Source organism: Aegilops tauschii, chromosome 6 (genome assembly GCF_002575655.3).
Source record: "Aegilops tauschii subsp. strangulata cultivar AL8/78 chromosome 6, Aet v6.0, whole genome shotgun sequence".
Classification (NCBI taxonomy): domain Eukaryota; kingdom Viridiplantae; phylum Streptophyta; class Magnoliopsida; order Poales; family Poaceae; genus Aegilops; species Aegilops tauschii.
Genome location: NC_053040.3, coordinates 484,123,433 through 484,140,493, shown reverse-complemented (window position 1 = coordinate 484,140,493; position 17,061 = coordinate 484,123,433). Strand labels below are relative to the sequence as shown.

The 17,061-nt window shown below is 51.2% G+C and overlaps 2 protein-coding genes across 2 annotated transcripts; one reads left to right on the top strand and one right to left on the bottom strand.

The window, feature by feature from the left end:
• The first annotated feature begins 12,851 nt into the window (after positions 1-12,851).
• LOC109779867 (putative ripening-related protein 6) lies at positions 12,852-13,247 on the top strand. Its single transcript, XM_020338485.1, has one exon. The coding sequence runs from the start codon at positions 12,852-12,854 to the stop codon at positions 13,245-13,247; it is 396 nt and encodes a 131-aa protein (XP_020194074.1).
• Positions 13,248-15,935: 2,688 nt separating this feature from the next.
• Positions 15,936-16,364, bottom strand: LOC109779868 (putative ripening-related protein 6). The gene has a single exon (XM_020338486.1). It carries the CDS (start codon positions 16,362-16,364, stop codon positions 15,936-15,938), a length of 429 nt encoding a protein of 142 aa, XP_020194075.1.
• Between the last annotated feature and the right edge of the window lie 697 nt (positions 16,365-17,061).

Below are 17,061 nucleotides of genomic sequence, written 5' to 3'. Positions count from 1 at the left end.
GGAGAAAGTTTGACATCAAGAAAGTGAGGTGTTATAACTGTGGCCTCCTCGGCCACTTCAAGGCTGACTGTGAGGAAGCACTGAAGCAGAAGGCATTGATAGCCTAGCAAGAAGATGATGGTGACATGATGTTGATGAGTGAACTCACAGACGGGAATGATCCAGTTCTTCGAGTGCCGGCTAAAGAAATTGTTGCGCTCGTGGAAGAAAAAGTTTGCCACCATGATCATGATTCGGAAACTCGCGTCGATGCTACAGATGCGGGGGGTGATTCCGAAACTTACGACAATGCTATAGACGTAAGTGCTATTTTTGCTGGAGCGAAGGAAGCGATCACTACGTGTGCTCATCCATGGAGAAGTAGTCTTTGTGCTGCTCGACTAAAGAAGAGGTCCGTAGGCCGCCAGAAGAGCGACACGAAAGTTTTGACTTCAGAGGAAGACGTGGCGTTAGAAATCCACGACACAAGGAGTAAAGATATGATTGCATCAGTAAACCTAGGCGAAGTCATGGCGCGAGAAGTCCAGGACATAAAGTATGCCGATGTGGTCGCGCTGAAAAATCACAAGGCGGGACGAAATGCTGGTGTAGCAAGAAACGCCGACGTTGCATGCATGTCTGATATGATATAGCGAGTCCTGTCGCGAGGGAAGCTAACTCACACTTGCATGTGGCCGACGTGAAGCAAGGCGCACACACTGCACGGTACGGTCCAATCTGTGTCGCGAGGGAAGCTAAGGTGGCGTTTGGTTTGCGGGCGACGTTGGGTTGGTTGAGGATATCCTCAACCACGTGATTAGGGATAGCCACATTTTGTTGTTTGGCTGGTTGGAGCTGAGTAGATTGGATAGCCATTTTTTGTTGTTTGGTAGGGATAGCTATTTGTGTGTTTGCTTGAGGATTAGATTACTATATGACATGCATTCTTAGCTTTATCCACGTAATTAGAGATGAGGATAGTCTGTACCTCACAGCCACAAGAATTTGCATGAAAAATATTCAGAAACTTCAGAGACATTGCACAGGTGGTTTTCTACGCTAGTAATATATACAGTACAGAATCTTTGAACTCATAATCTTCAACAGCAATGGGGTTTTCAACGATGGAAATGGATCCAAAAAGAAGGAAAGGCACCAGCCAGATGAGATCTAGGGGGCATCGAGCATCACTGTCCTGCTGCCGCGTTTGGGCACCCATGGAACTGCGTGATGGCTAGCTCCAGGCTCCAGCGCATACAGACAGAGCTCCATCTTTTTTTTTGAACATAGACGCTAGAAGCGTCCAACTTTAACTTAATAAAGCCAGCAGGCAGGATCCACACAAACAGTCTTACAACCCAAATAGATCAAGTCCAACGCGCCCATGGCGCAAGGTAAAACTAAGTAGCACACAACCACAAGATCTGAAACACAAAAGCGAAGCATCAAGGTCAGATCTAGCAGAACGAAGAGGATCATGGAGCAGCCATCGTCCCGTGCCGCGCCTTCATCATGGATGTCTTGATCAGCTCCATGGCCTCTTTCATGCGCTCGATGTCACGCTTCTTCCCCAGTGGAGCCCAGACCTGAAGGAAGATATGGCATTTGAAGATAATATCAGCGGGGTGGGTTGGGAATTTGTGTTCAATCGTAATTTTGTTACGAATCGTCCAGAGGGCCCAAAGAAGCGCCCCAACGCATCTCCAAACTATCCTAGCATTGGCCCCTCTTTGCGCCGTTAAGATAGACAGCATGTCGTGGCTAGACTGAGGGTTCCAATTTTGATTGAATGCGTCTCTCACCGCACTCCATGCAAATCTAGCAAGCACACAACCAAAGAAGACGTGGTTCGCGTTTTCCCCTAAACCGCAAGTGGTGCACGTGCCGTCCGCCGGCGCATTCCGTTTGGCAATGTTGTCCGACGTAGGTAAGCGGTTGCGAAACATTTGCCAAAAGAAGATCTTGATTTTGAGAGGAATGGCAGCCTTCCATAGCCCCCTAGCTATATCTAATGAAGGTCCCGAAGATAGCTTGTCATATAAGGACTTGACCGAAAATCGCTTAGAAGCGGTCAACTTCCATGATATCGTGTCCGCCCCAGTGCTACGGTTCAGACCACCCAAGTCGACCGTCAAAGCGTCCCAGCTTGCAGCCTCCCTGGGCTCTAGATTCCTGATGAACGAAATGGCTGGAGGGTGGACGCGTAAAGCATCGGCCACGAAAATGTTAGTGTCCGTTGCCAGTTGGTACAATTCCGGATGGGATTGCCATAACGGCTCCTGTCCCCATCAATGGTCGAGCCAGAATCGTGTGGACTTGCCGTTGTTTACCCGGAACTGTGCACCAACTGAAAACGCCGGTCGCACCGTTTGGATCCCATTCCAAAAGGCCGAACCGTTGGTTTTAGCCTTGAACAAATTCCCCTCCGGGAAATATTTGGCTCGAAGGATGTCTGCCCAGAGCCCCGACTCGTTTTGGGCAAGACGCCACCACCACTTAGTTAGCAACACCACGTTCATGAGTTTAGAATTCGTGATACCTAGGCCACCAAATTTTTTTGGCCTACACGCTGCTGCCCATTTCACTAAGTGATACTTGCGCTTGGTCCCGGCTCCTTCCCAAAAGAACCGGGAGCGGGGGGTATCGAGCCTTGAGTGAACCCCATCCGCTAGTAGGAACATCCCCATAGTGAAAATAGGGAGGGAAGATAAGCTCGAGTTGGTTAGGATTAGCCTCGCCGCCGAGGACATAAACCTACCCCTCCAAGGGCTCACTCTGTTAGCGACCTTCCCATAAAGCGGTTCCCATTCCGCTATGGTAGGTTTCTTGGTCGAGATCGGGAGGCCCAAGTATTTAATTGGAAAGCTCCCTAGCTTGCAATTAAGGAGATTCGCAACCCGCGAGCTAGCTAGATCATCCATCCCAATGGTGATCACTTCGCTTTTCAGAAAGTTGATCTTAAGCCCTAATAAGATCTCGAACGCAAGCAAGAGTAGCTTGGTAGTTGCTAAGCTGTGGTCGTCGGGTTCGAGTAAGAGCATCGTATCGTCAGCGTATTGCAAGTGCGTGACCCCACCCGGGATCAGATGCGCAACGAGCCCTTTAATGTGGCCCGCTGCCCTTGCTTTATTAATCATGGCCGCCAAGGCATCCGCAACAAAGTTAAAGATAAGCGGGGAGCTTGGGTCTCCCTGACGGAGACCACGCTTGTTGCGAAAGAACTTGCCCATTGTGCCGTTGATATTGACCACCGTGTGCCCACTACACACGAGGTGCATGATACGATGTACGAATCCTGCCTCAAACCCCTTTTTGAGGAGGACTTCTCGCACGAACTCCCAGTTCACGCGATCGTATGCTTTCTCGAAATCTAATTTGAGAAGCACTCCCTGTGCTTTGGTCCTTTTCAACTCGTGAACGATCTCTTGTAACGCAATTGGTCCCTCGAGGATGTTACGGTGTTTGAGGAAACCCGTTTGACTAGAGCTAATCACTCGTTGAGCGACCGGAGCCAAGCGCGATGCGTACACTTTCGCACAAATTTTGAACGGGACGTTGATCAAGGTAATGGGTCTAAAAAGTTTGATATTATCCGCCCCTTTGACCTTAGGGATAAGGCAAATTGCTCCGTAGTTCAGCCGGGAGAGATCCACCGTGCCTAAGGCGAAGCCATTGACAATATCGTAAAACAAATGCTTAAGGCAGGGCCAAAATATCTTAAAGAACTCCACCGGCCAGCCGTCCGGCCCAGGCGCCGTGCTCGTTTTCATGCCGTGTAAGGCCTTGTCTATTTCCTCAGGAAGGAAAGTAAGGGCTAACCTATCGTTCTCTTCCTGCGAGACACGCTCCGCGGTATCCCACAAATCACCGCGAAGGCGTAATGGTTTTTCAGCGGCCGTCCCCAAAAGGCCTATGAAAAACTCGTAGATATGGGCCACGATTTGGTCCTGCGCCAATAGAACACCCTGTTCTGTTTGGAGACGCAGGATGGTGCATTTCCTCTTCCGCCCGTTCGCGTAGGCGTGGAAATATCCAGTGTTTGCGTCTCCTTTCGTGACCCATTTGACTCCGCCCCTGCGTCGCCAATATTCCTCTTCCGCGCGTAAAATCGTTGTCACTTGATCCTCTAAAGCGTACCTATGCGCCCACTCGGCCTCCGAGAAAGGCCGTCGATCAGCCTCCAAATCTAACAACGAAATCGCCTCAACTAAGCGCGCGCGCTCTTTCTTGGACTCGCTACCATGATTAGCGCCCCACCCACGTAGGTAGGCGCGCAGCTTGCCAGCAGCCGCGACCCAGCCCTCTGCTGGACCGCGTTGAGGTCCCAGATGAGCACAAATGGCGCCCCAACGCTCGATCACCATCTGGGCAAATCCCTCTGCTTCAAACCACGCCGTTTCGAAGTAGAACCTAGGGCTACGACGTATGAGCTCCTCCCCTGAGGAGAAAATGAGCGGGACGTGGTCTGATCCGATGCGCGTCTCCGCCACGAGGGAGCACATGGGGAACAAGACCTCCCATTCCGGAGTAAAAAAAGACCCTATCTAGCACGCTACGGACCGGCTGCCTTTGCTTGTTAGTCCAGGTATATCTGGCACCAGTCCGTGCGGCCTCCCGCAATGCTGCTGTCGCAATGGCATTATTGAATAAGGACATCCTTGTCCAGTCAATATGGGCATTATTCTTATCCGCCCCCGAGGGAATTAAGTTAAAGTCTCCCCCTACCACCACAGGGAGGTTGATATCCCTTTTGGCCCCGACCAGGGTGGTAAGTTCGAGTAGGAACGCTGGCGATCTGGCGTGGTCAGCCGGCCCGTAGACACACACGACCACCCACGGCAGGCCAGAAACACGGTGCTTAATAGTAGCAGATAAAAGGAACATACCAACATCCCAATGCAGAACATCACAAACATCTTTATTACAACCCAAAAGAATGCCACCAGAGTGACCGACAGAGGGAACCCACTGCCACTCAAAACGTTGAAGAGGATCAAAAGCAAGCAAATCCCTGAAGGTAAAATCAGATTTAATCGTCTCTTGTAACGCAACCACGTCTATATGTTCTTTGACCATGAATTCTCTGAGCTGCGTGCGTCGACCACCGTGGCCACAACCACGGATATTCCAGAACATGTAACGCATCTAAATCACCCTGTTACGTAGGCGCACACCTCTAGAGGTCACCGCCTTCGCCACTCTCTTCCTAGCCGTCGCTCGGCCATTAGAAGGAAGGACACCAGCTTCCCTAGCTAGTGACACCTCGTCGGGCACTCTCTCAGCAACAGCCTCTACTGGCACAATGGCTAACGCGCTGTTGTTAGCACAACGCACAGCAGCGGCCGCCAGCGCAGCCTGCGCCTCTTCCCTAGCGCGCACAAGAGAAACGATCTCGGACTGCGCCCCACGAGTCTCCACCCCCAGTCATCTAGAATGCTCACTAGTTGCTCATCCGAGAAGGCATTAAGAATGCGAAAAGAGGGTAAGGGGTTACCTGCGGCGTCCATGTTCTTGTCAGCGGTGCGGAGTTTGGCGCTTTCCAAGGAGGAGAGGTCGCCGAGCTTGGCCTTGGCCCGAACGCTCGGGGCGCGCTGCACCACCGGGATCGCCTTGGTGCGCCTGGCCTTGTTGGTAGTCCCCGTCCCCAGCGCTGCGCCCAACTCACCACCAAGGTCAGAGCTCTCCGCCTCCGCCACCACCATCGCCTGCTTGTTCGCCGGCTTCCGCCCCGCCGTCTTCTTCGGTTGCCTGCCCCCACTGTTGGATCCCCGACGCGGAGCAGGCGTATTATCAGCTGGCTCACTAACCACGCCACCGTAGTCCGCCCCCACAGCCCCTGGTGAGGGATATGTTGGAAGAGGGGGAGGGACAGCAGAGGAAACCCCACCCGCGTCAGTCAAAGTCGTCGCCACCTGGGATGAGCCAAGGTTGGACCCGTACTCGTTGAAGGTGAGTTCCAGCGATCTGGCTAGCGGGGGCCCGCTGACCGCGGTGTCCTGGGTCGCCACCCCCATGGCACCAATCTCGGCCGACAGCGCACCCAACTTGTCCCAAGTTTCCGTGTCAATGGATGTGTCCTGAATGCTGTCGTCTTGGTCCTCTCCCTTGTCTGTCATCTTGGTATCCTGGAACTCCGCACCACGAGGACCGCTCTCGCACCCTTGCGACTCCTTGCCTGGTTCGGCCCTGCCGTGCTTCTCGGTGCCCAGCGTCCGAGCGCCCGGATTCGCGACCTTGTCAGGGTGGTTGTCAGGGCCCACTCCCAGCACGGCCCGCTCACCACCCCTTTTGGGCAGGGTCTCGCGCTCCACCTTGATTTGGTATCCCTCATGGTTGAACCAAACCTCGACAACTCCATTGAGCTTCTCCAGGGCTTTACACGCGAGCTTCATCCGAACAGGCCCCAACCTGATTAGAGAGAGTTCATCGACCACAATTGGCCTGCCCAGCATCCGGAACCCTTCCCTGATGCGATCTTCACGCCTATGTTTCTTTGGGATGCCATGGAGACGCACCCAAGTCTCCGGCATCACCATGGGTTGGACCTCCTCGTGTAACATGTCGCGCACCCGCGCAGTGATGTCATTGATGGACAGAAACAATTTACCACTAGACTTCGCCATGTGTAACAGGTCTGCAGAAGGAAAGACCACCACGAAATCATCATCACCCACTTGAGATACCTGCCAGTCCCAGTCGCCTGTCACCATGTGCTTCAGTTCTTGCTTGAGAATCCGTAGGTTCAGTTTCCCCGGCTCCGCAGATAAGATGGCCGCGTTCTTGATGCGAGCATCTATGGGTGCTTCGGCCTCGTCCACGTCCTCGAACTCTAGGCAGAAAAAACCTTCCCCAGAAATGGCGCTGCCCATGATTTGGAGGTGGAGTTGCCGGCCCCTTGTTGGACAGTGTGCGGACGCATGCCCTTCTTCCTTGCAGAGTACACAGAGGGGCAAGAACTTGCACTGGGACTGGAAGTGGCCGGGGCGCCCGCACTTGAAGCACTCCACGTCCGCCGCCACTTCCACTGGGATGGGTTCCTCCGCCGTAACCTTGGGAGCAGAGGGTAGTGCCACCGCCAGTGAAGCTGCCCTCGGCTTCATGGCCTTTGGGTCCCCGTGGCCCCCACCACCGCTGGGGAACGGCTCGGGCTTCCTCTCAAGCTCTCGACGCCGCTGCTGCACCTTCTTTTTCTTCTTGCGCTCCTGTTGCTGGATCCACCACGGGGGAGGAGGACCCCAGTCTCCCTCGCGCTCGCCCTGGTCGCGGGATCTGCCTCGCTCTTCTCTGGCCTCGCGTCCACCCGAGCGCTCGCGCATCACACGCTTCGCCTTGTCACGAAGTTCCCGCTCCCTACGCCGCTCCGCCTCCGGATCTGAGACCTCCATCGGTCGCTTGTCCGCACGCCTGTCTCCCATCACCACCGCTGCGAAGGACTGGAGAAGGGGGGGAGGAGGGGGGCAGATCTGGATCGAGCGAGCGGAGTGGGCAAAGCGCCGCACCTCGCGAGTGGTGGCTGGAAACCCTAAACGGGGGTCCAGGCAGCCCCGCCACACCCATATATATCCAGTGATCGGGCCAGAGTTGGGCCGCGGCGCGCTGGGCCGTTGTGAAACCTGGGGCTGCGGTTCCGAGGCCGACTCCAGGCCTAGTCCCCTCGGCCGAGGCCCAGAAGCCTCTGCCAGCTCCACGCAGGACGCCGACCCCGAAGGAGCCCCCACCAACGGCCCACCCGGCCCAACCCTAGGGCCCGGTGCCGAGCGCATCGGCTCGGGACCGCACGGCGCCCCCGCCGCCGCCACCGCCGTCGCCACGGGGGGCGTTGGCAGGCGCGGCCAGTCCTCCCTGGACAGCTCCGTCTGCGACACCGTCAGGCTCGCCGCCGCCTTGGCTCGGATGCTCGTCGCCGCCCCCGACGAACCGCCAGCACCTGAGCCCGAGTCGAGCTCCCGCGGCGGCTACCAGATGCGAGAAGCCATGGATCTGGAGCCACGGCCGCCCGGCGCGAAGCGACTCCCGCGACCCGAGCGCGAGGCCACCCCGCCCTGCTTCGCAGCCAAGGCCACGAAGTCGCCGAGCGACGGCCCTGCCGGCGCCGCGCACAGGCCTCGCTCCAGATCCAGCTCCCCGCCTTCGTCTTCCTCTTCCGAGTCCTCCGCCGCCAACGCCCAGAAGCGATTGTGGCGACCTGCGGCCCCCACTGCCGGTGAGCCGGCGCGGCCCTCCCCGCCGCTCACCTGAAGCACGCTCGCGGTGCGCCGGACCCCGGTCCAGCCCGTCTGCCCCGCCACGGCTGGCTGCCACACCGCAGTCGCGTCGCCCACGCTGTCGCCCCAGCTGTCGCCCATCGCCTTACCTGCTCTCAATCAATCTGGAAACCTTCAACCGACAGAGCTCCATCTTGGAGCACAAGCGGGCAGTCAGCCACCACCGCTCGCCGGTTGAGGACACCCGCAACGCTTGATGTTAGATCGGCGGCGCCGCCAAAGGCGAGAGATTTGGGTGATGTTGGGAGGGAAAGAGGTTCGAGAGAGAGGACCATACGACATAAAACCGACAGAAAACGATTCAGACGAAGGGAATCACGGGCTCGAGAGGGTGGTTGCCTTCGTCCGCCATATTTCAGCGGCTCCCGTCAACCAGTTTTTCGGAGAATATTCCCAGTATCTTGACTATCCCCATCCTTTGCTGCCTTCCAAACAAACGAATGGCATCCGTCGAAAATCTGGCTATCCCTATCCCATCGAGGGATAGCCAGAGAACCAAACGCCACCTAGCTCACACTTGCATGTGGCCGACGTGAAGCAAGGCGCACACACTACGCGGTATGGTCCAATCTTTGCAGGAGGCATGTACATGGTTGCTGCGTACAAGTCGTATAATGCAACTTCATATGGGAGCTCACCATCACGTGGTGTCCTGGTGGATGAGCAACGCCCAGGAAAAAGAAAAAGGACATGATGGCGCCGCTCCTAATGGCTTAGCTACAACATGCAAAGCAAAATGGTTAGGCTTTTCTGACGGGTCAGAAGAGAAGACAGACCAGGAGACAAGCCATACCGCGGGTGGTGATGGGCAAGGCCCATTACCTGGTGGCTTGCATGGGGTTTTGCCTGGTGGCCTGCGTGCAGACGAGAGCTCAGCAACAGCTGCGGTGCTGCTGAACAGTCCAGCAGGGACGTCGACCGCGCATGTAGAAGAAAGGACACACCTACAACCGAACATCTACGACCGGTGTTCAACATGTATCTAGAGAATTCTCTTTGGACAATAGACACGGAAAAGATGAAAAGGAGTGGGTGGCAATGTCTAGTAAGCGCCGAGGAACCGGCGTGTTTTGATGACGCAAATACGAAGGAGTGTTGGCGTCAGGTCATGGAAGAGGAGTTGGGGTCCATCCGCGACAACAATGCATGAGAGCTTGTGGATCTTCCCGACAATGAACAAGTCATTGGTCTCAAGTGAGAATTGAAGATCAAGAAAGATGACGGAGGGTTCGTGAAGCACGATGCGAGGCTAGTGGCCAAAGAGTACGTGCAAGAAGAGGGTGTGGATTTTGAAGAAGTGTTTGTTCCCGTTGCAAAGATGGAATCGGTGAGATTACTCATCGCTCTCACGGCTCAGGAATCATGAAAGACACATCACATGGAAGTAAAATCTGCGTTTTTGATCGGCGAGATAGAAGGAGATATGTATGTGAATGAACCACCGGGTTTCATCAAAGAGGGAGAAGAGCACAAGGTACTGAAGTTACACAAAATCTTGTATGGGCTATGGCAAGGTCCTCGGGAGTGGAAACATCAAACTTGATCGGACATTGATTTCTCTTGGATTCGAGAAAGCCCCACTATAACATGCAATGTACAAGAGAGGTGAAGGAAGAGATCGTCTACTAGTTGGCATCTAGGTCGACGACCTATTAATTACCAGAGCAGATGAAGAGGTGATCGCAAAATTCAAGCTACAAATGAAGGAGCTTTTCAAGATGGATGATCTCGATCTTTTGAGCAACTACCCCGGGATAGAGGTACCTCAAAAGACCGAGGAGATCACACTATGCCAAGAGACATACACAAGAAAGGTACTTGAAAGTTGTGGCATGAATGATTGCGATCCAATTGACGTTCCAATGGACCCTCGTCTTGAACCGAGCAAGAAGAGTAAAGTACCCGTAGTTGATGCAATAGAGTATATTGCAGTTGCCGCTGTGGCGTGTCAAGGTGTGTGGCTAGGGAGGCTACACAGTGATCTTACGGATTGAGATCCGGAACAAATGGTGCTTAATGTTGACAGCAAGTTGAAAGTTTTCTACGCGAAAATCTAGTGCGGCATGATAGGAGCAAGCACATTGATACAGTGTATCACTACATAAAGGACTGTGTAGAAGAAGGTAAGATGAAGGTAAACTACATTTGCACCGATGATCCACTAGCGGATATGCTAACTAAAGCTTTGGATAGAGAGAAGCTCTTGGAGATGCGAAGAAGGATCGGCGTCGGAGCCGTGACGTGATGAAGCCGTGTTTAGGAGGGTGATTGTTGGAATTAAACACGAACGCAGCCTCCCAATATTGATACGTGTCCAAATTGATAATGCATGTACGTATCCGAGTAGTGCTGGAGTTAGCCTCCGAGTAGGATTGGTCTAGTTAGCTGCTAGTGCTATTTATATACGTGCAACCAGCCTTGTAAACTTGTACCGATCAGAAGCAATAAAGAATCAGGATCCTGTGGCAATACCTTGGCTTTGTGTGCCTGCGTTTGGTTTCTCGTCGGCTGGCCGCCGTATACGCTCACGTGTTTCGAGTGTTGCTTGTCTTAGCTATCGATCAAGAGTCCATCGACTAGCAGAAGGCTACCTCTGCTCTTTGGTACATCGTGCATCTCGGCGTAAAGTATTTGGTCGAGGGAGCCGGCTTGGGGCAGGAACCAAGACAGTCAGTGTCGCTTCGCTTCATCATCTTCCGTCGTCGGTCGTCCCGTGTCGCCGTTGCCGGAAAGTACTCGGTATCAGGTCTGGGCCGACACTCATGTCCTCAAAGATATTGCGGTGATCCTTGATGACGGTCTCCATAAGGAGGCAGCTATCGGAGACCATGCCATCATTGAACATGCCACGTGTGCCCTTCTTCGCCTTCATCTCCTCCCGCGTGCACCCATGTGCCACCTCGAAAAGTGTCAGGGTCGACGCTCTCTTGTCAGTGAACCACTCCCCTATTATACTGCAGAGGGCGGTCAAGGACAGCGGGTCCACGAGCATGCGCATGATGAGAGACTGGGTGCACGAGCTGTCCCCGACGAGGAGGCGCGAGAGTGGGGTGAGGTTGTAGTGCATGTCGGTGGCATCATCGTGGGGGCCCTGGTCGACGGAGAAGATGCCAAGGATGGTGAGGGCGCGCATGAGCCGATGGAGGTGGGAAACCTTTGCCGGCTGGACACCGACCTTGGTGGCGATGTCGGACAAGGTGGCGGCACCTCCACAATGGTGGATGGCGTCGGGGATGCGTAGGTCCGCGGCAGCCCGGCGGACTTGAGGTACGCCATGGCGTGGTGGTAGAGCTCAAGCTGAGCTTGGAGCAAGCCTTCCGTGCTGATCATCACATTGTTTTCAGTTTCATTTTGGACATGCACCACAATACGTTTTCTTTTCAGTTGGTCACTAGGGAGCAGAGGAGGTAGGCCACCTGAATTTTCCATCAAGGAAAAAGAGGGCAAAAGTCAGAACTATTATAGTGTATGAGAAGACTTGAGGGAAATGGCAGAAAAGTTAAGAAACTAAAACAAGTTTAAGGCCGATCATCAGCATGCCTAGCATCTCCGAGGACCCCATGCTCAGAATTCTCGGGTAGCCTAACCGCGTCGTCGTCGTGGCGAAGCTTGCACGGACGGGGGATGCAACAAGGGACGAGAGCGTTGAAGACCACGCGGGCGCCATGATATGTTGTGTGTGGTAGCAACGCTGCTATGGCTATGGGGTTTTTATAGACTTACAATTCGGTGTTCGATTTTACATGGTACTGCAATAAGCCTTGCGCGTACAGGAATGCCTAGCTAGGGAAATGATTGCGCAACCAGCATGCATGATCTATCTCGGACTCTGGACGGACGTGGATATATCATGCGACAAAAGCAATTACGTCGGAGACGAAAGCATGCACACCGCCGACGGACATGCGACAAGCTGGCTAAAGCTTTATCCATCCGTTTCTCTAAGCGGTTGGAGCTGGTGTTTCCTTCCGTGGCGACGTATCTTTTGCTGGAGTCTACGTACCCCTCCATTGATCGATGACGTTCCACGCGCCACTAAAACAGTGCACTCATACACCCTGCACTAGGGTTGGAGCGTGGCAAGAGAAGGTAGACACACGAAAGAAAAAAAGTGGTACGCAGCCGACTATTTTTCGGTCGATGCAAGTACGGCACTAGCTAATCACCATTAGATTAAATCCCTCCATATATAATGAACATGAGATCCTACCATCATCCACATGCCGTACATAAACAACGTGTGCGAAGCTATTCCGATCTAAAAAACACACTGTACTGAGAAAAAGAAGGGGCACTGCTATCTCCCCGTTACCATTTTGCCCTTAGGTCCATGCACGAAATCCAAAAACAAGCGTGGTCTCAACAATGCAAGAGTTTGTTAAAGCATGGACAAGAGAGAATCACTACTTTGTCCGCAGGCCTGGACGGCTAGTTCTCCGACGAGTCACACGAGGGCGGGTCGGCATGCACATCTGTAGCTACGTCCCCCGATTTGTCTCCAGGATGCTGCACGAGCCTATATAATAAACTCTGAGAGAGACCACACTGGGAAAGGCAAGTGCAAACGACTAGCTTATGTAAACACAAGCAGGAACTCTCATATTTACCATGGCGAGCACTACCAAGGTAGTGGTGATCTTTGGCATTCTTGTTTTACTGCAGGTGTCATGCACCGCCAGTCAGGTCCGCGACCTCCCGGCGGTGATGTCGGTAAACGGCTTTGAGAACGGAGAGGAGGGCGGGCCAGCGAGCTGCGACGGCCAGTACCACAGCGACGACCTCTTCCTGGTGTCGATGGCTTCAAAGTGGTACGGGCCCGGCCTCCGGTGCGGCAAGATGATCAGCATCAAGAGATTGATCGGGACCTCCGTGCAGGCCATGGTCGTGGACGATTGCGGGGACGGCTGCGGAGATAACGAGATCAGTACATCGGCTGCTGTGTGGAAGGCCCTGGGGATCGACACCAGTACCGGCGAGGTTCCGGTCCTCTGGTCGGACGTCTAACTGCAACATGGTGGGCTCAAAGTTAACGGTGTGTACACAACGGAGAGTACGTAGTTGATAATCTTGGAAGAAAATGCAGGGGGCTCAAAGTTAACGGTGTGTAGAAAAAAGTCAAAACCCCCCAATTGTTTAGTCCAAATAAGTTCAAAATTTTGATACGAATACTAGTAATTTTTCTTTTCCTTTTTTTGGGTGGGGTGGGTGGGGGACTCGAGCATGTCGAAGCCTTCCTGTTAGATTCGCCGCTAGTTGATAAACAACCAAACTACATGTATGCGTACATACGCATGATGTGAGCGTATAGTCTACTTACATGTAAGTGGCAGAGTTTTGAATTTCGGCCGAGATAAATAAATATTGTCCGAAATTTAGCCATCTCGGCCAGGCCTGATATATGTCTTTTCAGCCAAATATGTTTGACCCGATCTGAATTGTTGGCCTAGCCCAACTTCTGGAGCCTTCCCATCACGGTTTGCCTAAGGCCAAACATTATATTTGTACTCCTCAAGGTTATGGTGTTCTGTTAAACTTTTGTTCCATTTTGATTTCCAATTTTCAGTCAAATTTCATTCCAATATTCAAATTTTGGTTTTGCTATTCCGTCCGATATTTTACCGAAACTTCTGAAATAGCCGAATTTCGGCCATCTCGTTCATAGGCGGAAAAAAACACAAGCCCAGCGTGGTGTCAATCATGTATGTTTGTTTGTGACAGTATAAGTCATTGTATGTAAGACAATCTAAGTCGGAAATCCTATTCTGAGCTACTCGATGAGAAATATACTTCACGGTCCTCTAGTAAGTTTTGTTTGTGACAGTATAAGTCATTGTATGTAAGACAATCTAAGTCGGAAATCCTATTCTGAGCTACTCGATGAGAAATATACTTCACGGTCCTCTAGTAAGTTTTGTTGTATTTTTCTCCGCATAACCACAAATTAGCCCAAATTATGTGGTCTCCTTTTCCTTCAAAGCATTATGTAGTGAAAGGAACATTCCTATTTCATCGAAACAATAACAACTAAAAATATGCTAGGAAATTTGTGGAGTCATTTAGGTCCAAGTGTACCACTAAGAACTAGCATCATACTGAACTCGACTTGAATGAAGTAACAATTTTTTCGATAAAGGGTGTCATTTATGAATTCTTTAGATATATACACATGTATACCCGCAACAACGTGCGGGGTATCATCTAGTTTTCATGAACAACATCCATTGTAGCTTCTAGTAGAGTAATTAGCAGGAACAAGTACATCTTCTGAAAGTATGTGTAGTTCACAATTGAATCAAATGAAACATTCATACAAAGGATGCAAAGAAATTAAGAAAAGAGCCTATATATATACTGGGGCTAAAATCCGTAATATTGTTCATTTAGAGAGTGGTTCATCAGCTGCTCCTAACTCCTTCAATGCACTTCTTTTTAAACCCTCAACTACCCTGATAAGAAAGTTAACAAAGAAAAAATTACATGACCGTAAAACTTTAGAAGATGTACATGATGAAAAGTTGATGAATTACCTATCAGAAAAAATGTATCGCTGTTTTGTAGTTGTGTGTAGTGGTTGTCTTAGTTATTTTTATTTACCTAAATATCACTACGATTCTTGAAACTAATAGACCTTAAGTATGAAGCATACTGAATGCTTGTATTTTTAGAAGCTTGCATGTGAACAACGCCAAGCACTAACATAGCCAATATCATCCCCTTACTGTTTGGATTTTTTTCATATGGTTTAGCCAGTCTCTCATCTGCAAGGTTTGTAACCTAGCGAACAGAAACTGCAAAATATTGCTCTCCAAGCAATTTTTTTGTTTGCTTATCACATGGACCATGTGGAGCTCTCCAAGCATGTTCCCTCGACAATATATGTTCTATCTCCACTCAGTAAAGTTCCTTTGGCGATGACTTTAATTTTGTTTCTCAAATTCACCGAAAACAACAAGACTTTGGTTAAAATAATGGACCTATAAAAATGGAATTTGTGATGCTATGCACATCGTCGTAAGAAGCGTGTCTAGAGTGATGATGCTTTCTAGGGTAGAGATCGAAATAGAAGCATCCTAGAAAAATTGTCCCTGCATAGTTGTTTTGTCATGTTGGCTGAGATCATTTTACATGGACTTCCATTCTTATGCATGTATGCAGGTACTTTACCATTACTATTTACATGGGTTTTCACTATTATACTTATACCGACTTACATCGGTCATTTTCTTATTTTTGAAAAAATCCTAACAAATAGGAAAGGAGGGAGTAGTGAGTTACACACTTACAAACTTACACTGAATGCAACTTTCAGAAAATAATATTTCCTGGACACATATAGAACATTTTTTTAACACGATCGAGGTTAATCACCGGCCACTGTACCTCTTGATGGCTTGATGCGCATCCCGTGCGTAGCTCAGAGAATATTTCTACAGACAGAATACCAAAACTTGCAAGAGGATGTTGAAGCCCAGTATGCATTGGTCAGTGCAGGAGAATAGCGAGCTGAGATGATCTCAGTTTACATTGACTTTCAACCCTACCAACACTGGTTGACACTTATAAGTACATTATTTGTACTACATATGTATGCTTCACAACTCATACACGCATGCAAGCACTTTATTACTATTTTAGATTGATCTTTTTCACTCAATCACTTATATACTTGCAAGGAGTGATATGTACGATCTTTCATTGCACAGACCACCTGATGGGCGCGACGCCGACATTGGCTTCGAGCCCCAGGGCATTCCACACGGCAGCTGATGTCCCCAGCTCGTCGTCGTCGCAGTCATCGCACACGTCCACAACCATGGCCCTCGCGCTGTGCCCGGTTTGCGTGCTCAGGATGCCTATAAACTTGTGGCACAGGCTCCCGCCAGCGTACAGCTCCGTAGGCAGCGTTGCCAGGAAATCTCCGTCGCTGTAGTATATGCCATCGCACGCTGCTGGCCCGCCGCCCTCCGCTCCTTGTTCGTACCCATCCAGCGTCATCGTTCCTGCCTGGACGCTGGCGAGAGACGACCCTGAATCAGCGTGGTGTCGGGCGATGGTGCATGATACAGCCTGCAGGAACACAAGAACGCCTAAGATTGCCACCACCTTGGTGGTGTTCGCCATCGTAATTACGGAGCGAGCTCTTGCTTGCGTTTTAAAGGTACAGTTTTGCTTGCATCCCTGTGCGATTTACTTTCTCTCAAGGCTGTTGTTTCAGCGAGTTTATGTAGGATCGTGCTGCAGCCTGGAGACAAAACAGCCGAGTTAAGGCATGAGGTCACTCGCCGCATAGGGAACTCGGTACTGATTTTCAATCCATGCGAGGAGGACAAGTTAGAATGCATCGTTTCACCCTCCAAGGTGGGACCTGCCACACACAAGACAGGAAGAAATTTAGACAATATAGACATGTTTTTATTGATGCCCGTTCTCTCAACGACTATCAGGTTCAGCACCAAATAAAGGACATGGTTGTAGGTTGCATTTTCTTCCGAGAAAAGGTGTTTTTATTTGCTCACAACGTTGTATCAACACAAGATACAAGCATAACAACAAGTTTACATCCGGTCTCTACACATTCATCTGGCCCACCATACAACATAGTCAAGAAAAGAAAGCGAAATACATAGCCAACGAAGGACAACGAAAAAAGGCCTATCGAGGAGGGCCCGATCTGCAGAAGTCCATCCGTGTTGGGTAAAAATTCCTTGACTGCTTAGTCCAACCACAAACATGCCACTGTACACGATTGGTGTTCCAAGCACTGAAAAACAGACTACAACCGGGCCGGTTTGAACATCTATCCATTATCTGCACGTGC